Source organism: Scophthalmus maximus, chromosome 3 (genome assembly GCF_022379125.1).
Source record: "Scophthalmus maximus strain ysfricsl-2021 chromosome 3, ASM2237912v1, whole genome shotgun sequence".
Taxonomy (NCBI): Eukaryota; Metazoa; Chordata; class Actinopteri; order Pleuronectiformes; family Scophthalmidae; genus Scophthalmus; species Scophthalmus maximus.
Genome location: NC_061517.1, coordinates 7,795,924 through 7,820,482, shown reverse-complemented (window position 1 = coordinate 7,820,482; position 24,559 = coordinate 7,795,924). Strand labels below are relative to the sequence as shown.

The 24,559-nt window shown below is 43.2% G+C and overlaps 4 protein-coding genes across 7 annotated transcripts; 2 read left to right on the top strand and 2 right to left on the bottom strand.

Moving 5' to 3' along the window:
• The first annotated feature begins 100 nt into the window (after window positions 1-100).
• Window positions 101-6,194, top strand: LOC118316751 (protein disulfide isomerase Creld1). 2 transcript variants are annotated; one of them, XM_035644898.2, is made up of 12 exons: window positions 101-220; window positions 394-447; window positions 1,383-1,503; window positions 1,614-1,696; window positions 2,039-2,149; window positions 2,756-2,847; window positions 2,993-3,172; window positions 3,270-3,365; window positions 3,451-3,534; window positions 4,383-4,478; window positions 4,581-4,721; window positions 4,828-6,194. In XM_035644898.2, exons 3-12 carry the CDS (start codon window positions 1,387-1,389, stop codon window positions 5,046-5,048), a joined length of 1,221 nt encoding a protein of 406 aa, XP_035500791.2. In that variant the 5' UTR covers window positions 101-220; window positions 394-447; window positions 1,383-1,386; the 3' UTR covers window positions 5,049-6,194. The 2 variants fall into 2 exon arrangements, with proteins under 2 accessions (XP_035500791.2, XP_035500790.2); XM_035644897.2 differs by lacking the exon at window positions 101-220 and having other exon boundaries at window positions 227-447; window positions 4,828-6,193.
• On the bottom strand, window positions 6,118-8,505 carry LOC118316752. Its single transcript, XM_035644899.2, has 5 exons — window positions 7,955-8,505; window positions 7,716-7,843; window positions 7,528-7,587; window positions 7,232-7,421; window positions 6,118-6,901 (listed from the first exon to the last, which is right to left on the bottom strand). The coding sequence occupies exons 1-5, from the start codon at window positions 8,144-8,146 to the stop codon at window positions 6,791-6,793; spliced, it is 681 nt and encodes a 226-aa protein (XP_035500792.1). The 5' UTR covers window positions 8,147-8,505; the 3' UTR covers window positions 6,118-6,790.
• A 135-nt stretch (window positions 8,506-8,640) lies between these two features.
• mbd4 (methyl-CpG binding domain protein 4) lies at window positions 8,641-16,603 on the bottom strand. 2 transcript variants are annotated; one of them, XM_035644893.2, is made up of 11 exons: window positions 16,449-16,603; window positions 15,675-15,805; window positions 14,850-14,987; window positions 14,546-14,767; window positions 11,457-11,688; window positions 10,550-11,268; window positions 9,843-9,908; window positions 9,590-9,724; window positions 9,339-9,488; window positions 9,082-9,185; window positions 8,641-8,976 (listed from the first exon to the last, which is right to left on the bottom strand). In XM_035644893.2, exons 2-11 carry the CDS (start codon window positions 15,799-15,801, stop codon window positions 8,902-8,904), a joined length of 1,968 nt encoding a protein of 655 aa, XP_035500786.2. In that variant the 5' UTR covers window positions 15,802-15,805; window positions 16,449-16,603; the 3' UTR covers window positions 8,641-8,901. The 2 variants fall into 2 exon arrangements, with proteins under 2 accessions (XP_035500786.2, XP_047186818.1); XM_047330862.1 differs by having other exon boundaries at window positions 15,675-15,802; window positions 16,449-16,601.
• Window positions 14,861-24,368, top strand: LOC118316749 (CXXC-type zinc finger protein 1). Of its 2 annotated transcripts, none has more exons than XM_035644896.2 (14): window positions 14,861-15,007; window positions 17,989-18,167; window positions 18,288-18,388; window positions 18,500-18,648; window positions 18,845-19,000; window positions 19,261-19,446; window positions 19,529-19,630; window positions 19,704-19,921; window positions 20,030-20,237; window positions 20,407-20,517; window positions 20,795-20,844; window positions 20,937-21,033; window positions 22,363-22,515; window positions 22,604-24,368. In XM_035644896.2, exons 2-14 carry the CDS (start codon window positions 18,103-18,105, stop codon window positions 22,748-22,750), a joined length of 1,743 nt encoding a protein of 580 aa, XP_035500789.1. In that variant the 5' UTR covers window positions 14,861-15,007; window positions 17,989-18,102; the 3' UTR covers window positions 22,751-24,368. The 2 variants fall into 2 exon arrangements, with proteins under 2 accessions (XP_035500789.1, XP_035500787.1); XM_035644894.2 differs by lacking the exon at window positions 14,861-15,007 and adding an exon at window positions 17,020-17,230.
• The last annotated feature ends 191 nt before the right edge of the window (window positions 24,369-24,559 follow it).

The following is a 24,559-nucleotide window of genomic DNA, read 5'->3' as shown; positions in this document are numbered from 1 at the left end:
TGGAAGAGCTTGCGACGTTAATTGTTGTTAAAATAAGCTCCTTGGCCAAAGACAAGGCCTCTTTATTTACTCCCATGTACATACAGAGAGAGTGTGTGTGTGTTTGTGTGTGTGCGTGTGCGTGTGCGCGTGTGTGTGTGCGCGCTGATTGGATGAAGAGTTAAATCCCCGGACCTCTGGGCGGGGTCACATCCTGTGTGGCAGCTGCTGCCTGGATAAGGTTCATTCATTCACACGCACTCATCCCTTCACTGCTGGACCACTGCTTCTGGGTCGACTAAACTTAAAAAAACAAACAAAAAAAACATTTTCATGGCACACTTGATGCTTTAAAAAACAACAACAACGTCTGTCCAAAATATGAAACTCCTCTTTTACTGTATGAACCAGCAGGAAGCCAGCCAATCATCATCAGCGGTGCAGCGGACGTGGTGGGTTTGCAGTGAGGTAAGACCAGAGCATCCACTTTGTGTTCGAGTACAGATTATCAAAAAGATATTTAAACGTTGAATACATGTCGTGACGCCCGTGGTGAAATATCCAAGGCGGGTGGTTTAATAGACTTCGTGTCTGTAGTCGGCTAATGCCCGGTGATACAACGTTAGCTCGGGCTAGCCGCTAACTATCGACCTTAGCCCCGGATGCTAGTTGGCTAATTTCCTGTGTGGTGCTGATGCTGAGTTAGCTAGCTAGCTAGCTAGGCTAACGGTGAGACAACAGCATCCCGACCAGGCTGAAGGCGAGTGTCCCTGACGACACTGATGGATACAACGACACCAGGAGACAAATCACTGAGTCACACGAGGATTGTTTTCTCCCAAACTATGAAGATGACGTTGTTCTTTATTAAAATGATGATAATGGAATTGGTAGAGAGAGAGAGAGCGAAAAAACAGGACCACAATTCTGACAGAATATCATGAATGTACCCAATGTATGAATCAACGGCAGTGCACATTGCAGAGGTTTATTATTAATACATTATTGGGGCTGCAATTATTCATAACCGATTAATCTGTCAACTATGTTCTCAACTAATCGATTAGTTGTTTGGTCTATAAAATGTCATAAAGTGGTGAAAAACTGCAATCGTGTTTCCCAAACCTCCAAGATGAAGTTTTGTTTTATCCACACGCCAAAGATATTCAGTTTACTGTCGTAGAGGAGCAAAGAAACCAGAAAATATTCATATTTAAGAAGCAAGAAATCAGAGAATTTTGACTTTTTTTTCATAAGAAACTACTTGAACCGATTAATAGTTGGCGATTAATTCAGAAATCGATTACTAATAGATTAATAGATTCACTGTTGCAGCTCCAATTATTATTATTATTATTGTTAATAATACATTATTTACAATAATTGTGTGCTCACCTCTGCAGGATCATGTGGTGGGCCTGGCCGTTCCTGCCTGTTCTGCTGCTCCTCTCAGAGCTCTCGGTGGTGAGGGTCCAGACAGCACCATGCCAGACCTGCCGGAAACTCACTGAGAGTTTCATCAAGGTACTGCCGTTAATTTAGTGAACCGTTAATTAATGTATCTCTCTCTGTGCAAGTTTATATATTGTTCTTCTTTCGGTATTTGAGATCCTGAAATGTTTCCCTCTTTTTAGGGCTTGGAGAAAACGGCCAACAAGAACTTCGGGGGTGGTAACACTGCTTGGGAAGAAGAGAAGCTGGCAAAGTATGCACGCAGGTAAGAGTTAAGCCTATATTTCATTCTTGAAAATTCTGGAATCCTTCATCTAAAGGGATTGTGCGGCTAAGTCAGTGCCTAAAATCAAAAATAAATGCTTTTTGGCATATTGAAAAAGTATACAACAGATGATGCAGATTGTCTCAAAGTTTTTTTCCGTATTGTAACATTATCAATTTGCATTTCTGAAAACCGTCCTGTAGAATGTGAAAGTCCCTCCCATGCAGGAATGTGTTATATTTTTTAATGTGTGAATTTACTATTTTACATGTTAGTCCTTTGTAACCCAGAACAACCGTTGTCTGTGGTAACATGTCTTATTTGTTGTCTTATCCCTTTTAGTGAGACTCGACTGCTGGAGATAGTCGAAGCTGCTTGTGAGAAAACAGATTTTGAATGTAACGGGCTGCTGGAGCAGATAGAAGACCAGGTGGAGACATGGTGGTTCCACAGGTAAATGTGGTGTGTGTGTGTTTGTGTGCATATTCGGATTTACTTTTTCTCTCACTTCTTTCATTCAGCCTGACATCGTGTTCAAGTGATGTGTCCATCCTGGTAACGTCACTTTGAGACAACACAAAAGCTGCGGTGGCCATTGCCGGGAGCAGTCAAAGTGTTATTTTTGTAAATGGACGCCCAGCAACCTTTGCAGATGCGTACATTTCATCCACACCATTTGTATGGTTGTTTTTCATAGCTTGTTGAATTCAAGCCATGTGTAAGGATAATGTCAACAGTCTTAATCCCGCTAATTAAGCCTAGTTTCTCTAGCTGAAAGAAACTGCCATCAATGGGCCTAATTCCAGACCTTGAATCACTGAACAAATGTGACCCAGGCCAGTGCAAAGGGGAAAACATCAGCATATGTAAAAAACAGTTAAATCTGATTCAGCTTCAGTTTTCATGGCCAAACAAATGCAATTAAATGAGGTTTAATCCAACATTTTACATTTCGTATTGAGACAGTGTTGGTGTCATCTATGTAATTATGTTTTGTTTAAGATGTATTACCAATGCCCCCGTTCTGAATCCATGGCTGACATGATGTGTGTCCCGTAGGCAGCAGGAGGCCCCAGACCTGTTTGAGTGGCTGTGCATCGAGGAGCTGAGACTCTGCTGTCCACCGGGACACTTTGGACCGGACTGCAAAGGTGTGGAAAACAAAGTCACCTGATATCAGTATAGAAAACCTTGCTATGCCAGCCAGACTGAATCTGTCCCATATAACGAAAGATTTAGATTTCATCACACTGTCAAATCAACTGTTTCCACTAATGGCATGTTGATCCAACACAGAGTGTCCGTCAGGCCCTGGCGGTGTGTGCGGAGGTCTGGGCCGCTGTGAGGGGGAGGGCACTCGACTGGGAGATGGAGAGTGTGTCTGTGATCCCGGATACTCAGGCAATCTGTGCCAGAGCTGCGCTGATGGCTACTTCAGAGAGAAGAGCTCCAATGACAGCAAAGGAGCCTGTGCAGGTGTTGTTTCAACCCCCTACACACAAACTTAATTCTATTTGAAGTAGTCTCAAAATTGACCTTCTCACCGTCTCCATGTCTCTCCAATCGTTTGTAGCATGCTACCACTCGTGTAAAAAATGTGCAGGGCCGCAGGACTACAAATGCCTTGACTGCAAACCCGGCTGGATCCTTCATGACAACAAGTGTGTGGGTGAGTGAGGCTTCAGAGGTCATGGGATAACATTTCCTCGATTCTGTGACAGTTTGTTCTCTGACTGCTCTTGTGCGTCTCTTAGACATCGACGAGTGTGGCACAGAACTGGCTCGTTGTCCCTCGAACACGTACTGTCACAACACAGAGGGATCGTATGAATGCAGAGGTACAGTAGGCCGTCTTGTGTCATTGCTGCTCAAGTCGCTGTTTTTTTCGGCTTGCTGTCAAGTATCTAATGAAAATGTTCAGGCCTTCCTTCATTATGATTTTGTAGATTTTATGCAGCTGTAATGTTTTTTGTTTGGTTTTAAATGTGATGAGAAGATAATGTTGATGACTAGCCCGAAGATTATTTTCAGGATTAATCGTTTTGTCTCTAAAATAATCATAAATATCTCTCATAATGCTGATTTCATTTGAACAACAGTCCAGTGCTACAGTTCAAGTCGAATTTCAATGAAAACTATATTAGATTTTAAGGAGCAATTTTCTTTTTTTGTGATTGTGGCTCGGTTTGTTTGTTTGTTTGTTTGTTTGTTTGTAGGATTACTCAAAAAGTTATGGATAGATTTGCATGAACATTTTTTTTTATGAAAGAGAGGTCTCGGCCATGGTGACAGGTGATTCAGTTCTGTAAGGGATCCAGATCTGGATCTGGGTCTAGGAATTTCTGAAGGCGAAATAGCAAATAGGTGGGGCTAATCAGCCTGGGCGGAAGGCTTCGCTCTATGAGTGCTCTAGTTTTTTTTCTTTTTCCCTGCTATCGAGCTACTTTACAAAAGGTAGCAGGACAATTCAATGGCCAAATGGCCAAAAAGAAGTCTCTACAATGCAGTAGGAGTTGGGTTCTCTTCGCTTGTCGTTTTTTTGTTTAAACTGAAATTAACCTTGTAATTTTATCCTCTTCGATTTTTAAAAAGATGCAGTGTTAATCTAATGAATTCATCAATAAATATACAACTTAATGTCCAGTTTAGTATGCAATGTTTTCCCCTCTGATTTTGCCCTGTCCAGGCTGTGACCAGGCATGTGTGGGATGTATGGGCAGTGGTCCTGCCCGCTGCAAGAAATGTGCACGTGGCTACAGATTGAAAGGAGCCAAGTGTCTTGGTAATCAAACACTGTACTTAGCTCATACATTTGTTCACCGGCGTTTACCTCTTGACTTTCTCCTGATGTACTTCGACTGTTTATCTCTGCTGCCTTGTACAGATGTAGATGAATGTAATGAACGTGCCATCGCGTGTCCGGGACTCAACGAGGCCTGCATCAATGAGGAGGGCTCCTTCCACTGTGACTGTGCTGATGGATACATCAGGAGAGACAGCATCTGTGTCGAGAATAAGCCCCCTGGTGAGTAGCTGTAGAAGTGAACTTGGATAAACGTAGTAGAGTATGCTGTATTTTTGACAGCTTCCCAGATCTATCGTCTCAAGTTTCTCCTCCTGTACTTCCTCAGCCGACCCAGAGAAGGGACTGTTCGATGACATGACCGACGACGAGGTTCTCGTTTTGCAGCAGATGTTCTTCGGTGTTGTGATCTGTGCCCTGGCCACGCTCGCTGCTAAAGGTGACATGGTTTTCACGGCCATTTTCATCGGAGGCGTGGCTGCCATGGCAGGATACTGGTTGACAGAAAAAGGGGACTACATGCTGGATGGATTCCTGAAGGGACGCTAGACTGTCTGTGGCTACGATTTAATGAAAGGACCCTGGAACACCAGCCAGTAAAGGTGAAAGAGACTCGACTGGGGCAGGAAACTATCACGACAACACCTGCCTATCAGGGATTTCTTTTGGTTGTGGGAGTTACTTGAAAGGGCTTTGGGGTAATTTATGATTATGAATAGGATAATGCAGGAAAAAAAGGGAGAACTTTAAGACTATGGAGCCATAAATCTTGAAGAGGATCTAACAAGGCCACGCTGCACTGATATTAAGGAACTAAATCCCTTTGTTGGGAACAAGGGTGACGTGGAGACCACTACTGATTGTTAAAACCTATTATGCATTTTGGGTTTTCCATCTGGCCTCGATGTTGCTCCACAAATGATGTCTTTTTCTTCCACACAATGGAAACCTCCAGTCACCACGCCCGTCGTTTTTTCACTACGTCAATGCTGTGAAGCAGAGCTTCTCCCCATAGTTTGAAGGGTACGTGGGTTTTGACAGTGACTGCTGTGGGCCTGTGGGTTAGATGAGGAAATCAGCCCAAAGAGAAAACTCATTGACACTTGGGTATTTATGTTCACAGAATGTTTTTTTTATTCCCTAACTTCCTGAATGATTCTTTTTTTTAGAACTACTGCATGATAACAGGAATTGAAATGAAAGGTACAACACCGTATCTATTGATTTGTCTTACTTTGGCATGGAAGTCTGACTTTTATCAGCTGCTGGATCAACCAACATTACTGCTACTGACCACTTATTGAAGGAATGTGCTGTTATGTAACTACAAGTTCTAATCGTCACGATGTAAGCCATTTTCTGTTGGCCTTAATTTTGAAAGCAATATTTGTTGGAAGGACGTTTATTATATTAAGCTTTTGACATCTTCTCCGTGTGTTTGTGAGCATTTTTGAATGCACTTTTTAATTTGTTGAGTTTTAATCGGAGCAGGTATTGTAGCATCACGGTAGAAAGCTCCTGAAGCCTCACCTCTTACCCGCCTGTCTAATTTATCTTAGGTGGAAAGTTTTCCACACAGGCTTGTGTTCATTTAGATGTTTGCTTTAAAATGAAAGTCTGTCACTCCTCATGTTTATTTATTGATTTTCCTTTTAGTGAAGCTTCATCTGCTCTTTACATAAACAGAATGAGAAAAAAATTTAGCTTGTGGAAATGTTTTTTCAATTACATGTTACATCATAAATTAAATGCAGAAACCTTACACTGGAACGTCACAGATTTTACACATCAAAGGTTGTTGTTGTACAAAGTGGGATGTGGATCCAGAGGGAGGTGAGTGAAATCTGATATTTAAAAAAAAAAGAAAGAAGCAATTTGGGTCTGAAAACGAGAGGAGTTGTGGAGTTGTGCTCCTCGTCTCTTAGCTGCTATCCTGACACACCTAGAACTGTTGGTGGTCGAGTTGCATTGTGGGTAATGTAAGCATCAGATTTTGATGAGGAAGAACCCATATATTAAAAAAATATATATCTGCTTCTGCTGCATCTATTTTGATCCTTTTTTTTAAAATTGAACATGCGATTCTAAATTGGTGCAGCTCTTTAAAGTTTTGATTTCACTGTACTCTTATAAAGTACGATTAGTAATACATCAGCATCTGAATATATTCAGAACATTAATAATGTTCCTCTTGAGTTCCGTCACTTACATCTGACACTTAGGCCTGCCCAAGTGCTACAGCAAAGCCTGGTTTAGGGGATTCTTTTTTACTCGGGATGTTGAAGTTCAACCTATTTCAGCGTTCCACTCCAGTTAATGGGGTTGAGGCGCAGCAGCTCTCTCTCCTTCAGGACCTCCTGGGAGCGTGTGAGTGCTCTGTCCCTCCAGCTCTGCTCCATTAGCTACACACAAACACACACACACACACACACACACACACACACACACACACACACACACACACACACACACACACACACACACACACACACACACACACACACACACACACACACACACACAAACACACACACACACACACACACACACACACACACACACACACACACACACACACACACACACACACACACACACACACTCCCCACATGTATTGTTGTAACCATAACCAGAGAGCAGTCAGCATGTCGAAGCTTCTTCGGGACACTATTGTAACAGGCACAAAGCATTTGCGGTGGATGGATGTATATGATGTACGTGTGGGACTGTACCCTCTTGTTCTCATCTCTGTACGCCGTCATCACTTTGCTGTGCTGGATCCTCTGCTCTCGGTCACTGGACAGGGCGAGGCGGTCCACTTCACACACACACTCTGCCTCCTTCACTCGACTGGCCAGCTGCAGTTTCAGTGCTACACATTTCTCCTCCATCTGCCTCTTCAACTGCTCTCGCAGCTCCTTCCTACAGGACGAGGAAAGACTTTTATTTGTCACCAGACTTCAGGTGGAATCACAGGATGTGATTCAGGAGAGGATGTGAACTGAAAGTACAGTATCCAGACGTTCACCTGTATTCTTCTCTTTCACTGCTGCTTCCATAAAAGGGTTTTCGCCACACTTGGTGAAACCTGACATATCGATCAAGACAAGACTTTGAGGTCAGCTCTCCAAAGCAAAGATAATATTGGCACTAGTGATTCAAAAAAATGTACTATCAGTAAAAATCAATCACAGTGATAAAGCCAAGTGATTCTACCTGAAGTACTCTCTCCTCTGCATGATCAGTGCCCTCTGGTGGTTGTGGTGGTGAACAGCTGGTGTCTCCAGACAGACGGTGCGTTTGAGGACCAAAGGTGGAAGTAAAGGGTTGAGTCTTGGAATAATCTAGGGACCAGAAAAATAGCTTAACGCTTTTCATTTGACCTCAAAGCAAACATCTTCTCATTAGCGAGTCCTGTCACACAACAGATGGACCATCAATGAATCTACGCGGACCTTGTTGCTTGTCCACAGTCGGGCAGAGTCCGAGATGATGGGAAATGTCATGGGGGTAACCCCTCGGCAGCTTCTCTGCCGGACGGGAGGTTTGTCATGAGGAATGAACACTGGTGTGGAAGCTATAGAGATGGCTGCTGTGGTAATGTAGATTGAATTAAACAGAATCACAGCAATATTAAACATCTTCATTACTAAAAAAAAAAAGATTGTAGATGACAAATGGAAATGTTTTCTTACGTAGTTTCATTTTGGTGTCCGAGCTGATTCTTCTGTTCGTCCACTGGAGAAGTATCGTCTTTGTGTGGAAATGTAGCGTTCCAAAATTAAATTTTTCTTCTTAAAATTTCAGCCCTATTAGCATTCAATCATAACACAAATCCAAATTACTATAGTGCTCCACGTTAAAGATTAAACCATGACATGCTTGCGCATTCGCTGAGTGTTTTGCAGTGGCAACAGTTTCCTTGGGAATCGGGTTACCCCCCCCAAACAAACGAAAGCTGCTGTGGTGCTTAAGCTCATGCATCAATGCACAAAACAAGAAAGATTATTCCCCTATGACAAAGGACCAACCTACAGAACCTACACATACATGAGGTCCAGAGACGTCTCACCACTGTCTCTGGACCTCATATATGTGTAGGTGAGACAGAACAATGATTGAATAATGCGCTCATGAATCATTTCAACTTTCAAACCACTTAAAAACAATTTATTACACACAGAGTAAAACTTTTCAAACAAAAGAAAACAATGACATCTCCGGAGCATCACTGCATGATTTCAAGGCGATTCATGTTTAACATAAACCTGAACATAAGCGTGTGTATCATAATGCTATGAGCACAGTTCATCAAGATACCTCCAGCCAGATTACAGCAGTGTTAATGTGATGTTCTTGTATCTTAAATCTTCCTTCCTGCAGTTCCTCAAAACTTGGTGTTTCACATTCCGAGAGCTTCATGGTTCTCCCACAGCCAAGCGTGATATTTGTTTAACATGTGATCTTCAGGTGTCACCTTGACATAAAAAACCAACGAAAAGCATATTAATATACACCACAGTATTCAGTAATGAACATTAATCTAATCCACTGAAAGTAGACTTGTTTACAGATTACTCACCTGTTTCCACTCTCCCACACAGAAGATCCTAAAGGAGTCGTTGCCGTACTTCCCAATACCATGCAGCTCGATGGGGTAACGCCACTGTTTAGTTAGATATTCATCTACAGGGCAGAAAATAGAGAGATATTGCTTCATATGTATCATGACTAATTGACAGTAATTGACAACATTACTGTCATTACTGTGCTCAAACATGTAAACAGAAGTGGACAATGACGTTCCTAAATGAAATTTATTATTATTATTATTATTACCTGAGAAGCGGACGAGTGTTTTGGCTCTGAGCTCATAGAGGCCAAGTGGCTTCATAAGTTCAGACATGGACTTCCAGTCGGCCTCCCGGGTCACTTCTGCAGATGGGTAACGCTCAAAGAACTGCCACAGCACCGGAATGGCCATTTTGCCTGGAGAATTAAGAAAAAAAACAAGAGTGATGCCAGGCGTAAGTACAGTCTGGTCTGCCATCCAGAACGATGAAATGTGCGTACAGTATGTTCGACCGTACCAGTGGTCTTGTTCAGAAAGATGGTGGCAACCAGGAGCTTCCAGGGATGGTGGAAAAGGGTTTCCTGTACAAGGTTGAATGGAGAACGAGGGGGTGTCCACTTCTTGAAGGCCTTTCTCCTGGGAGGGCTGAGACCTGAGGACGGACAGTGTGCATGTCTCAAGTCACGCGCGATTTCATTTCATAAATGTCGACGTGAATGTCACAAGCTTCCCGTTTGCCTCTCATATCGAACGATTGAGTCAAATGTTACCATCTTTTAAGAGTTTCCCGCTGAAGTAAGGGCTTGTTTTTCGCTTGTCTGTCGAGCTCTTGGAGTCTAGGCAGACAGAAAACAATTATGTACAGCAAACATACAAAAAGTGAGTACGTCAGAAATGGTGAATACATTCAAAAACTTGACTCCAATAGAACAGAATTGCAAATTAAAGTGAACAGAAAAGTGATCTCCAATCCATATAAAATATGAATGTTCAACAACACCTTACAAACAGAGGACAAGTGATAGGCTAAAAAAATCTATTTGTTTCAAATCCTACTAGGTGATTTTAGCATCTTGGCCAGCGCCATCTTTGTTTTTTTGAAACCAGAAGTACCAGTGTTTAGAGGAGAGTGGAGTGGGGCGGGCAGAGAGGACTGAGAAGACTTGAAACAAGAGATTGAGACCATGAACTCCTCAGTAAAATGTAAACTTATGTCATAAATCAAGTGAATAGTTACCATGTGGAGTCGCCCTCTGCTGGTCATTCAAGATAATACGGTTCTAGGCACTTCACTGGCTTCACTTTCCGGGCCCAGTGACTACGTCCATTAATATATACATTCTATGGTTTAAATGTAAAACAGAACTGAGTACACTGAACTGGATAAGATGCTGAAATCACAATGAAAGTAAAAGATAAACTCAAAATTCCACTGCTGCTTTTACAAGCTGTGAGGCCGTTGTTAGATCGTACTTACTGTTCTGGGAATCTCTCACTGGCGTACAGCTGACAGTGATGTCAGGTGACAACACCTCCTCTTCCACATCCTGATGACCATCAGCATCAGTCTCCAGTTCAGAATTAGGCTTGTCAACGCCTTCGCTGTGAATCTGTATCTCACCTCCACCTCCTCCTCGTCCATCTTCACCCTCCTCCTCCTCCTCGCTCTCAGTGGGAGGTTCGACATTCAGAGTTGGGACAGAAGGCTCCGAGTCTGCCCGTTCGTCCTCCTGAGCACAAGAAGTGTTTTTCTGTTTGCTAGGCGAAGCTAGTCGGAGCAGCTTTTCTCTCAGGCCGATGGCTCTCTGAGGGCTCCTCTGCAGAACATCTACTACTGCTGAAGGTACAGCTTGTACGCAGACCTCCACTGTCTCGTCAGTTTTGTCTCTACACACTTCTGGTAAAATGTTAGTATTAGTATAGTTAGTGTCATTGGAACTCTTGACATTTTCCTCTTCATTACTCCTTTTAGATTTATTTGGAGGTGGATCCAGAATATCTGTTGCATCTTGAGTTGTCTCCTTCTGTTTTTTTCTTCTCCCCAGTTTCCTCTGGGTGGGGAGTATTTGTGGTATTGTGATGACATTATCCTTGGATGCAGTGAATTCAAAGAGGTTCATGTCCAAGTTGCCGTCTCCATTTTTTTGGAGGAAAGCGTCCAGCGATGCCCTTGACCGGAACTTCTGCCCTTGGGGACTTAAACCAAAAGAAAGATCCATTAGACACTGATCAGCACTGTGCGGAAGTTTTAGACACTTTTCAAACTACTGTATATCCACAGAAAAAACTGTGCTGAGTTGTCCCTAAAAGCTTGGTACAAGTGTAATGAGATGAATTGGTTTTAAATGCAATGCTGACACCAAATATTGAATTTATTTTGTCACCTTGTAATGTAGACATCCAGTTTGCCTGCTGTCTTGCCTGCTCTCCTCTGCCTCACCTCTCGGATCCAGCCTGGGGGCATCTTGGAGATGTGGCACGAATCATCTCCGTCATTGTGACTCGGGTTATGGACGTCTCGACTGGCCTCCAGCTGGATGCCACAGCCAGCGGGATACATGTTGAGAGGTGTGCTGTTGTTTCTGACCCGACTGAAGGAGTGATGAGAGTGACATCCTAGAATTATGTACCACAACAACACAAACATGGCATGTGTACATTGTGCGGTTTCACATAAAGTAGGCAACTGTAATCACCAGAGCCGTTGAGAGACAGAGTAGCGACAACTCTGTTCACTCCAATAGACCATTTTTTCCCCACAGCAATGGCGGATCATAGAGCCTCTCAATAGGTCCCGGAAGTGAGCAACAGCACATTAGAGTAGCAGCAGAATGGATAAATAGACCGTCTGTGTTGCACTGATGAAGGGTAAGACTTTTAAATAATCAGATTGTATGTTATCAGCATATCTGAATCAAATCAACATGCACATTAAAGCCTGTTAGTTGATTATGATTTGTGATTATTTATGACTCATTTATGATTTAAAACAACATATTGACTAACTACAGATGCATGTCGGTCTGCTATATTGTAAATCGATACATTTATTGACTACTAATTACCAAAAATCGCGTTTCTGTCGCTTTGAATAATGGATTCTAATTGCGCGCCAAGAACTTCCGGGAACTATATGAAATCTACGTGAGTCACGTGACTTCCATCATTTTGGACTTCCGTTGTGGCGACTCTCTCTCAACGGCTCTGATCACCACCGTAACATAACAGACGTAAGATTAGCTGGCAGCACACAACTCCTAACAAGAGAGACCGATTCAAAGGTGTACCTGACATACACGGATACTGCTCAGCCTCCTGTCTTACAGATACTGGACAGATGTTGGACAGATGTTGAAACTGATGGTTGTCATCTGTCTTCTCTGTTTTGTTCCGATGTCAACATCGGAGTAGAAGAAGTCTGATCATGACGAACACAGCGGTTAGCAGGAAGTAGCGAGCAGATCCGACTTGTGTTGCCAGATCTGTTGGTTTTCCGCGCCAAGTTTGCTCAATTGTCTTTAATCGGTTATGTGGTTTAAATGGTGATAATCGTGGCTACTACGTCTCTGAGCCAACAAGATGGTTTCCACATACGATTCAGATTCAGAGAGACTTACACTTTCCTAAGATACAAGCTCATCTGAAATGAATGTCCATAAACTCCCTTAGAAACCAAAGAGCTCCTTATGCAGAGCTTGCCTGAGAGTCGTCACGTTTTTGTTTTCATTCGTTTATAACTAAGTAAGTGATAGTTGTCTAGCATCAAGTGGTATATAGCGAACATGAACTGTTGTTAACGTGCTTTGATGGGCTCTGATTGAACTACTTCTTCTCTTTCATAACTGGCAACACAGGATTGCAGGTCTGCGCCGTAGTCAAGCCAGCCTCCACTATACTAGGTATTACGGTAACAGCGCGTAAGAACGGATTTCACAATAAAAGCAACGTTCAGATTCAGTCAGGCTAGCGTTGATAAATAAACACTGAAATATACAGAAATGAAACAAAATTAATTAATATTGAATGATAAATAATGAACTAAATGCCATGAATTTGCTATTTTCTTTCATATTGATATTAATAGGGAAACTTCAGATTGATTGTTGACCACCTCACAGTGTCACTTGGACAATATCACGATCTTCTCTCAAATGTAATTTCAAAGTAATAGCCCCCCAGAACGTTTTTAAAGCAACATTTTTAATCACATTCAAATTGATACTATTACGAAGAATCTTGTGTTTCACAGACAGGTTTCATTTCATATTTATAGGTCAGATTTCCTAAGAGTACCCAACTACACAAGTTTTATGACCTGAGATATGTGTCATCCTTCACAGTGACTGGCATGTCCATACGGAGAAATCTCATTCAGGACGGACGGGGTACAGACACACGTTACCATCACAACCACAGTTAAGTGGTCATCAGGTGTCAGATGTTGAGATGGACGTCAACTGTGATGTCATTATGTCCTCCTGAGTCTTCTCTTTAGGGTCATGGATCTGGTTTCCCCTGATCCTGGTCTGAGGATTCTGGCCTGGAAAAACAACTGACTCAAGTGTTCTGGATCCAAAAAGTCTCTATTCTCTGTGACAAAAATCTTGAAGTAGTCGGTCCCTGATTGGCTGCCCTATGAGGGGAAGCAGATGGAGCAGCACTCCAGACAGATCTCCAAGCCGTCGGACGAGCCGCAGCAGTCCTCCAGTATCCCACAATCCAACACAGCCCCACACGCCTCCTCGGTACAGGCTGCCTCTCCTGCCACCTCCAGGCAGCAGCAGCAGCCAACGCCAGCGTCACAACACCCAGCCCCGCCCACTCCACATGCCAGACACTCCCCCACAGCCGAACACATGGATAGCAGCTCGCAGAACAGACAGGCCAGGACACAATGAACACAACAGTCTGTAGAAAAACCGAGAGGACAGAGAGGACAGAGAGACCAGGAGACAGTGAATGCAACAGTCTGTACAGAGACAGAGAGGACAGAAGACAGTGAATACATCGGTCTGTAGAGACATAGACAGAACAGACAGACCTGGGGTCAGATTTGACTCCTGAATACTTTTGACGTTTTAAATCAAATAAAGATGTAAACATTTAGTTTTTTGAAGGACAGCAGGTTGCCAGGATGAGACTGACTGAGTGACGGACACAGCACTGCTCTCGTCCTCTGCTCTGAAGGCATTAGAGATAGAAGCCATGGTAACAGGCGCAGGGAGGGGTCGTCCGTCTGTGTGTCCAACTGAGATAAACAGTGGACGGGATCATCTTTGACTATCTGTGACTGACTGTGCGTCTGTAACTGTTTGTCTGCCATGGAGTCTACATGTGAACAGATTTCCATGAAACTGTGTGGAAGGATGTGACATTGACCAAGAAAGAACGCATACAATTGTCGTCTATGGGGTCCAAAAAAATGGACCCCATACATGACCATATCTCCACAGACTGAAGTTGACTGACTCACCATCTCCAGCAACCTCCTTGAGGTGGGCAGCATCCATCCTGAGGGAGCTGTGGCTTTTAGTGGAGGGGAGATGCTTCTGATTGGTGCTCTGATGATGATGATGATGATGTTGAAGGCTGCAGCTATATCTGTTACAGGTGGTTGATTGAGGAGGAGGAGGAGGTGGAGGAGGATGAGGAGGAGTACAGACAGGACCTGGGGACACTGTAGACTTGTCCGTACCTGAGAGACAGAGAGATGACATCACAGATGACATGGCGAAACAGGTGCATGAGGGTTATTACAGGTGTTCATCAGCTGTTACCTTTCTGTTTCCAGAGAGCAGAGGCAGGCTGGGAGGGAAGCAGCCGAGAGATGTCATGAGTGGAGGAGCTGCCTGTCAAAGAGCGATCACTGAGGTCACCGTTTTCTGACCTATCAGTGAGAGGGGGCGGAGCCTCCTCTGCAGGAAAAGGATGACAGGTGAGTTTACACCTCTTCATGCACAGTTTACAGTTTACACTCTGCTGCTCTAACACGTCAACAAGAGTCAAGTACGACTCCCAGGGTGTAGGTCACTAACAAAAAGCCATCACAGACGCAATGCATGCTGGTCAGAAATTTTGAACCACCTCTGTGAGGACAGATTGGCTGGAGGCTTGTGTTTTTATTCTGGGAAGTTCAAATGTCAGCTCTGGTTATTTCTCTCCTAGGAGGACGCATTGTGTTTGGTCTTCTGGCAGTAAGTTATTTATTTACACATGAACACTATAGTTTTAGTTTTCAGCAAGAAAGCTATAAAAACAGTTCAGAATCAGAATCATGTTTATTGCCGAGGAGGTTTTCACACACGGAATTTGCCTTGGTGTTTTGGTGAAAAAACAATAAAAACGAATTACTGTAAGTTCTTAGTTCAAAAGTTTTGTTCAACATTATCATAAGAAATTATGTCTGCCGGTTAAAAAACACAGTGTGCGACTGAATCAGGAAATCCGCTAATGTCGGCATCCTCTTGCCCCGGGAGGATGTGGATCAGGATGTGTGAGGTCAGAGTTCAACGATGCGTGACGGCATCAGAAACATTCACATGGATCCTCTGATGTTATCATGACAACATGATCGGGTGGTTCAGCTTCTCTCTCAGTCTCACCTGTGTCGTGATGTTGGAGCTTCACACTGGCTGTCGGCTGACTGGAGATGCATTGTGATTGGTTTATTTTCTTATTGGCTGCACCCTCAGTGGTGTCAAAACCGTTGCAGTGTGACTTCACTTCCATCCTGCTGATGTAACGTGATCATAACAATCAATAAATCACAGGGTGGAAAGTTACTAACTTCATTTACTGCAGTACTTCTACTTGACTTGAGTCTTTACATGAAGTTGTCCTGTGTACTGGAGTCAGAATTGTTACAAATCAATCACTAAATTGATTAATCTACTCAGCAGCAAATAAACTAATTAAATCAGCTCCACCTGCTGCCACATGTTTTTTATTATTATTATTATCATAATCATTAATAATAATAATAATAATAATAAAAAACATTATTCTGCGTCATTCTATTACTTCTGATACTTAGTTCAGTAAAAGGTCTGAGTACTTCCTCCACTACTGATAACAACAATTAATGATCAAATAAATAAATAATAATAATAATAACATGCAGTTGTGTTTTACAGCTGACATAATTATAGTAACAATAATAATAATCATAATAATACAGGAAAAAACAGAGAATGGAAATAAAAACATGAACTGGAAAATAAAAGACCCTAAATAAAGTTAAAATAATTGTCTCATTAATTACTGTTACTATTATCAAACTGATGATTAGAAAACAAAGCGAGGCTCATTAACAAGAAACATATCCAAACTTTTCAGATTAAAAGATGAATCTTTAAACAGATAGAAAAGCCTCCAACCTCCTCCTTCTTCTTCTTCTTCTTCTTTTTCGTTTTCTTCTTCTCCTGCAGAATTATTTTTCATGAAACTTTCTTCGTCTCTTTTCTCAGTCAACACCGTTTGCCGTTTTGTCCGGAGCATGACCGCTTCCTCCTCCTCCACATCCTTTAAAGACACACACACACACACAAACACACGCGCACGCGCACGCGCACACGCACGCACACACACACACACACACACACACACACACACACACATAGTGAAGTTCAATGCATTTGATTGGACTATTTTTCATGACTGGATTATTACACATGTCGACACACGCACATACACACACACACACGCACGCACACACACACGCACGCACGCACACACACACACACACGCACGCACACACACACGCACGCACGCACGCACGCACACACACACACACACACACACACACCGACATGTGAAGGTGGTTCTGTGTTACAGGGCTGCCGCCTGGCGACAAACAGAGAGTATTGCAGCTGTGTCGGTTAGGCCTGCAGGTGTCACTGCAGCAGCGCCTCCGATCGGCTGCCGCCTCTTTGTTTTCCCGCACAGAAGAAGAAGAGGAGGCGGAGGGGAGAAGGGGGAGGAGGAGGAGGAGGAGGAGAAGGAGGAGGCGGAGGAGGCGGAGGAGAAGGAGAAGAAAACAAAGAGGTCCGCGGTGACTTTAGTAAAATAAGAAAGAGCAGTGAATGAAGAGATGGAGGGAGACAGGCGGACTGAGGTGGAGGACTGATTGTTCTTCTGAACCCCAAACAGCGTCATCATGGTGAGTGTGTGACGTCTCAGGTTCACGGTGATGCACGAGAGTAACAGAGCTGCTGTTCAGTAATGCGGGGTGCAGAAAAAAATGAGAGAAAAGGATCCATCAATCAGAGTCTCCGTGTGGGTCCGGACCCGGTCAGGACCTGGATTTATGTGGTCTGGTGAAATAGCCCTGGTATTGTTTTGACCCATGTGGAGTCCTGGTCCGTGATCTAGAACCTGGTCTTTGGTGAAGATGGAGATTAAAAACACACTTCAGTCCCTGGAGTCTCTTGGTTCTCTTGATGTCTCATGTCCTCCTCTGATGAGTCTGATCAAGACCTCCCCTCTGGTCTGATGTGGTCCAGGTGGTTGTCTGTGAAGAGAATCTGAAGTCCACCTCTTGATCGTGTTCAGTTCACAGTGGTTTTAATCTATAATCTGGATGGTCAATGTGGAGGGGCAAAAACGTGAAATTGCCCTTTAAAGTAAAAAGTTTTAAATTTCGTAATTTATTCTCCTCCAGGTCAGACCAGTCTAAGAACCAGTGGTTTCTGATTTAGATGAGGTCTGACCAGGTATAATCTCACCTGCTTTCATCTGGTCTGGTCTCACATGGTTTTGTCTGAAGTGGTCTGACATGGTCTGGTCTCACCTGGTCTTACCTGGTCTTGTCTGACATGGTCTGGTCTCACCTGGTCTGGTCTCACATGGTCCCACCTGATCTTTTCACGGTCTGATTTATCTGACAGGTTTTGTCTTGTTTTATTTATCGTGTGTCAGTCTGAGGTGGTGGCAGAAGGAGAACAAGTCCCGGCTGAGGAAGAGGAGGAGGAGGAGGGAGGAGGAGGAGGAGGAGGTGAAGATGAGGGAGAAGAGGGAGGAGGAGGAGTTACCATGGAAACCCCCAATGCTCCTGTTTACTGTATTTGCAGGAAACCAGACATCAACTGTTTCATGATGTAAGTAAAGTTTCTTCAAAATTCTGTGAACAACAGATAAACGGACATGTATGCTCAACACTGACCTGTATGTCTCTCTGTGCCTGTCTGTCTGTCTGTACCTGTACCTGTCTGTCTCAGAGGCTGTGACAGCTGTACTGAGTGGTTTCATGGAAAGTGTGTTGGAGTTTCAGAGAAAGCAGCCAAAGCCATCAGAGTGTGGTACTGTCCGTCCTGCAGAGGTCAGTGCCCTCTGTCTGCTCTTATAATGCCTCTGTTTGTGTGAGCTGTCTGTTAGCCATTAGCTGTTTGTTAGTCGTTAGCTGTGTATTAGCTGTGCGTTCTGTCTGCAGACAGAGACTCGTCTCTGGAGATTAAATACCGTCCAAAGAAGACCAAGGAGAATGAGGAGAAAGATGCAGGGCCGGAAAGAGATGACATACCTGAAGAAGACGGAAGCCCCACCCCCCAGCTCAGGAGTGACAGGAGGCGGAGCTCACAGGTAACCGAGCAACTGGACTGGAAGGGGGCGGGGCTCACAGGTCAGAGCCAAATCAACTGACACTTTAACTGCTTTGACCTCTTCACCAGCCACACGATGACACTTCACAAGACGTTTGAGGAGGTTTTACAGAATGACGAGTCCCCTCTGGTTCTCGTCAGAAGTTAACGCAATGTGTTTCACCTTCCTGTTCCAGATCAAGCGTTCAGCCAGGATGTGTGGAGAGTGTGATGCCTGCCTGAGGACGGAGGACTGCGCTCAGTGCGACTTCTGCAAAGACATGAAGAAGTTTGGAGGTCCAAACAAAATCCGACAGAAGTGTCGACTCAGGCAGTGTGAGGTCCGAGCCCGAGTGAGTGGTCATATACCAAACTTATCAGAAACATGAACACTTGAACATACATCAGTGTGATAATAACTACCTAATATGACATAAACATTTAGAAACATTTATTTAATGTGTACTGGTTTATGACCTATACTGCAGCCAGCCAACAGGGGGCGATCCAGAGTATTTGGCTTCACTTTTGGAAGCTGTTATGATGTTCATCTTTATTTACAGTCTATGGTTATAATTGGTGATGATGACGACATGTTCTCGTCTTTGAGCAGAAGATGCTTCGGGTCAGAGACGAGGAGATGAGTCGGAGCGGCAGCAGGTTGCGGGGCCTACCAAGGAGAGGGCCGGGGAATCTGACAGAGGAGGAAGATGAGGAGGAGGATGATGAGGAGGGGGTGTTCAGCGAGAGTGAGCTGGAGCTTTACGAGCAGTACAAAGCTGCTGGATACAGAGACCTGGTCAGTGTGTGAGTGAGAATTTCTGACCAATCGCCTGACAGAGCCGCCACTTCCTGTGGTGTGACGCTTCTCCTTGTTGCAGGTGTGGCACAGCGAGGAAGAGGACGCTCAGTCGGACTCTCTGAGGAAGAAGGCGGTGAAGGTGAAACACGTGAAGAGACAGGAAAAGAAGCCGGAGAAGAAGGTGAGGACGGTGTTGAGTAGAGGACAGATGATGTCACTGAGAATGTCACTAACACTCCTGTCCCCTCTTGTAGAAGTCTGTGTCTGCTCCTAAAGAGGAGGTGAAGCCTCGGCGTCACAAAGCGAAGCAACGTCACAAGGAGCGCGTGCGGCACAGCGAACGAGCTGGAGAGGGTGGGGTCAAAGATGTGGGCGGGGCTGTACGGCAGTGTCTGGGTCCTGGATGCGTCGAACCAGCGAGGACCAACTCCAAATACTGCTCCGAGGACTGCGGCATGAAGCTTGCTACCAAGTGAGTGAAGAGGCACCTGAACGATCAGGAAGACAAAGTCGTCTCCTGGACCCTGGAAACAGACTGATGTCCATCTCCATGTCTTTGTCCCTGTGTCTCTTGTCTAAGTCGCATCTATGAGATCCTGCCTCAGAGGATCCAGCAGTGGCAACAGAGTCCATGCATTGCGGAGGAGATGGGGCGTAGACAGCTGGAGCGAATCAGGAGGGAGCAGCAGGCGGCAAGGCTCCGCCTCACACTGATGGAGAAACGTTTTCATGAACTTGAAGGCATCATTGCCAACGCCAAACTGCAGCAGGTCCAACAGCACGAGGAGGTACGAGACTCTGAGAGACACAGATACACCGACAGACACTGTCACAGTTTAGTTTGTTTAGAGTTTAGTTTTTAGATTCATCTGCTGGTTTGTGTCTGACCTCTCTCTGTCTCTGTCTGAACTCTCTCTCTCTCTCTCTCTCTCTCTCTCTCTCTCTCTCACTCTGCAGGCGACTGAAGGGGATGGCGATGACACCGACCTGCAGATCTTCTGTGTGTCCTGCAGTCACCCCATCAACCCCAAGGTGGCGCTGAGACACATGGAGAGATGCTATGCTAAGGTCAGTGTCCATGCTTTGTGTTCACCAGTTGTCTTTTAACAGCAGGAAACCTGAAGGACCCTTGTCCCAGGTGTTTGGGAGTCCAACAACATTTCTTCTTTTCTTTTCTTTTATCTTTATATACAGTCATTGATCGTCTTTATATACAGTCTATGACCAGGAGGTGTTGCAGTAGATGGAACAACTTCAGTTCATATGACATCCAGCAGAAAAGTGTTGTGTTGCTGTTACCACCTGTAACTGACTCTCTCTCTCTTTCTGTCTGTCTGTCTCACAGTATGAGAGTCAGACATCGTTTGGTTCCATGTACCCAACACGTATAGAGGGGTAAGTCACCCGTCTGTCTGTCTCTCGTTTGACAAATTTTATGATGCTAAAGTAAACCCTGTCTGTCTCTAATGTATCTGTCCGTCTCTCAGAGCCACCCGGTTGTTCTGTGATGTGTACAACCCTCAGAGTAAGACGTACTGTAAGCGGCTGCAGGTTTTATGCCCTGAACATTCCAGAGATCCAAAGGTTTGTGTCACACCAACACGTCTCAGCACAAAGAAGATGTTTTAGTGTCAGAGCCAGACCGACTTATCGGATTAAATTTGATTCGGTATGAGCCTTGCACAGATATACTGGTATCTACGTTTATGTTTGCTGATATGAAAACTTTTATTTTACAAAATAAACAATGCAGAAAAGATGTGCATTTATGTTTACATTTTACATTAAAAGAGTATTTTTTACTTTCTTAATTCAAGTTCTATATATTTGGTCATTATTTCCTTTTTCATTAATAGGTATTTATAATAAAGTTCATGGCTAAACTGTTAAATATCAACCCTGCATTACATTTTTTGTCATAAGGGTTATATATATTACAACATCATCTTAGGAATCACTGACAATATTTTTTCTGATATATATCATTGACTTTGGCCCATAAAACATCCATATTGGTCGGGCTCTATTCAGTTTGTTTAATTTCTCTGCTTTTTCAAAAAGCTCCTGTGGTTTTTATTAAGTTTGAGCCCATTAACTTCACATCCTGGACATGTTACACCACCTCTCTCTTTTCATGTTATTTCATTTTTAAAAAAAAATGAACCTGCACAAAATGAAATGAAAGCACACAGTTTCCTCCACTGAGTCCATGTTTCTTTCAATCAGGGTGCTATAAGCTGAGCTGACGTTAGCACTGACGTTTGTCAGGAAAACAAAGTGAAGCCTCTCTTTCATTAAAACCAGACAAATAACAGAAAGATATACAGTAAACTGAAACTTCTCATCCAAAATAGTTTTATCCACTAAGAACACAGAGCAGTATCCAGAGCCTGGAACCTAAGGGCCAGTGATTCCTGCCAGATTGTGTGTGAAAGGTTGAAGTGGAATGACCATAGATTGTATAAAGATGCGTCTACACTTAACATACTTCAGTGTGATAAGAACTACCTAAAATGACTATCTATGGAAACTTTTATTTAACGTGTATTTAGATTTTTTTTAGTTTGGTCTATGTCCCACATTTACTGCAGTCAGCCACCAGGGGGTGACCCAGATGATTTGGCTTCACTTTTGTGGAGCCGTCATTTTGTCCATCTTTAATTACAGTCTGTGAGGCTGAGATGTTTGGAGGATGAGAGGAGTCAAGTGACTGACGACTTAAAACAGTTCAAACCACCTGTGTGGTCCTTCAACTGGACTCGAGAGTGTCTTTGTCGGTCAGATTCAAATTCAGAGAGCTTTATTGATATATATAATGATATAATAACAATATTGATAAGAAGAAGTACATTAAAGTATAGGAGTGTAATCACAGATGAACAAAGAATAAGAGTCTGTTTCTTGGCACATCAGATCCCAGCAGACGAAGTTTGTGGTTGTCCTCTGGTGAAAGACGTCTTTGAGCCGACCGGAGAGTTCTGTCGCGTTTCCAAGAGGAAGTGTAACAAACATTATTGCTGGGAGAAACTCCGCAGAGCCGAGGTCGACCTGGAGCGGGTCAGAGTGGTACGCAAAAAAATTAAACTTTATTAAAATCGCTAACGCTGGTGGCACAGTGATGACTGACCTCATGATGTCATCCCCTCTTTGTCAGTGGTACAAACTGGACGAGCTGTTTGAGCAGGAGAGGAACCTGAGGACGGCCATGACCAATCGAGCCGGTTTATTGGCTCTGATGCTGCACCAGACCATCCAACACGACCCAATCACCACCGACCTTCGCTCTGCCAAAGACAGGTAGACAGGTGGAGAGAGATGGGTGGAGACAGACAGGTAGACAGGTGGAGACAGGTACACGGGTTGAGACAGTTCGATATAGTCGGGTGGAGACAGGTGGAAATTGGTGGAGACAAGAGTAGACTGACAGGAGGTGTAGATACATGTCCCCTGTCTTCCACGGGGGGATGTTTTTAGTCTTGTCTGTTATAAATGTTTGTGTGAATTTTTTATTGTGAGATTTCAAACCAACAAAATGCATCATGGGAATCAGAGTCACATGCAATTCACCAAAAATAAAATAGCGCAACAGTGAGGTTCCGGAAGTGAAAATCCCATTCATATTCTCCATTAACATTTTGATTATTAGACATAATGTCCAATGTATACCCACAGTCCTAAAGTGTAACACCGACATCTCTGATTGGTGGAGCTCGCTGTTACCGCACCCGCAAACTTATTGTTGACTTGTGATTCTGCGTTCCATTATACCTTGGAACTCAAAGCTCGGGCGTCCAGATTGTCATTCCATTATACCTCAGAAGCTGAAATACATTACAAGACTATTATCAACAATATAAACACTATAGTGGTGATGATGATGAAGGTTAAATTCAAGAAGAAGCTAAACTGTCGGTTGGAAGTAGTTGGAAAGTTTATAGGATGAGTAGTTCCTTAGCTGTTCAAATAATTAATGTACAGTCTTGTGTACCTTTGCCAAATTGTATTTTTTGCTCCACATAAAATGTTTTATGGTAACTATTAATTTCCTATTTTTATTGGCTTGGTTCCAGGCTTAAAACTCTTTATATAAGGAATTTATGACATGTGAATGGAGTAAATTAATTGGAAATTCACTTCCGAAACCGTAGCCGTTCTAAAAGTAGGCAGTCACTGTTGCGCTCTATGGACAGCATGTCTTATAATTATGACCTCATTCACATCTGTGATGTAATTACATCAGATTTCCAGTACAAAATAAGATCAGATCAGATCAACCAGATAAATTTCATCATTAAGATTAAAAAAGATGTGAGACCTTTAAAGAAATTAATCTTGAAAATAGCTGTTATTTCTTGTTATATTTCTGAATAGGAGTTATTAAATGTTCAGTTCTTATCGTTCTGAGATTACGACATATTGATTTCATGATTATGAAATTGCTATGAGTCGTGCAAATGTTTGTTTTTGTGACTGAGAGACAGAAGTTGTTGCAATGAGGTTGTGTTTTTCTCTGGTGACAGTCGTGACGTGATTCAGTGTCTCATTCAAGTGACGGAGACATCACACATTGTTTACAGTCAACATATGGATCAGAACATCAGCTCCTCTGATAAATAACTAACAGTATTAACACTGAGTTCAGATCCAGGCACATCTGCACTAATACTACAGTACCCACTATTCCCTGATAAGCACTCAGAGCAGTGGTCAACCAGCCCAAGTTTGTGTTTGGCTGTGGATCGTCCTGTGGAGAAATACTACATGCAGCTAAAAATTTTAACATGTTCTGTTTGTATTGTTTTTTTTATTCAAATGTTCTTTTCTCGCATCATTTTATATCTGTGTTTTTATACTTTGTACTGTTTGTTCTTGTTATCCTGTTCGACCCGACTGAACATTAAAACTGAAGTTTTGTTCTTTTTTGTGTTCATGGATTTTCACTGAGCAGATGGTTAAAATTATTTTTTCTGTCATAATTTTTTTAATATATATTATTATCGTTAACATGTCCAACTCAAAACACATGTTCACTCATTCTGTTTTTTACTGGATTAAATCACACATAAAACATATAAAAACAAATACCAATAACTAGAAAAAAAGAGGTAGA

Bases quoted from the DNA above. Each gene is read 5' to 3' on its own strand.
- mbd4 (XM_035644893.2), bottom strand. From the start codon at position 15,801: ATGGAAGTGAAGTCACACTGCAACGGTTTTGACACCACTGAGGGTGCA. The intron at 11,689-14,545 runs GTGAGTCAGTCA...ACATAATTCTAG, and splicing joins CAAGGAGGTTGCTGGAGATG to GATGTCACTCTCATCACTCC. The intron at 9,725-9,842 runs GTAACATTTGAC...GTCCGTCCTCAG, and splicing joins CGGGAAACTCTTAAAAGATG to GTCTCAGCCCTCCCAGGAGA.
- LOC118316752 (XM_035644899.2), bottom strand. From the start codon at position 8,146: ATGAAGATGTTTAATATTGCTGTGATTCTGTTTAATTCAATCTACATT. The intron at 7,844-7,954 runs GTCCGCGTAGAT...TCTGGTCCCTAG, and splicing joins GACTGTGGACAAGCAACAAG to ATTATTCCAAGACTCAACCC. The intron at 7,588-7,715 runs GTAGAATCACTT...TCGATATGTCAG, and splicing joins CAGAGGAGAGAGTACTTCAG to GTTTCACCAAGTGTGGCGAA.
- LOC118316749 (XM_035644894.2), top strand. The intron at 18,168-18,287 runs GTAAGTAAAGTT...TGTCTGTCTCAG, and splicing joins GACATCAACTGTTTCATGAT to AGGCTGTGACAGCTGTACTG. The intron at 19,631-19,703 runs GTGAGGACGGTG...CCCCTCTTGTAG, and splicing joins AAAAGAAGCCGGAGAAGAAG to AAGTCTGTGTCTGCTCCTAA.
- LOC118316751 (XM_035644898.2), top strand. From the start codon at position 1,387: ATGTGGTGGGCCTGGCCGTTCCTGCCTGTTCTGCTGCTCCTCTCAGAG. The intron at 1,697-2,038 runs GTAAGAGTTAAG...TATCCCTTTTAG, and splicing joins CTGGCAAAGTATGCACGCAG to TGAGACTCGACTGCTGGAGA. The intron at 3,173-3,269 runs GTGTTGTTTCAA...AATCGTTTGTAG, and splicing joins CAGCAAAGGAGCCTGTGCAG to CATGCTACCACTCGTGTAAA.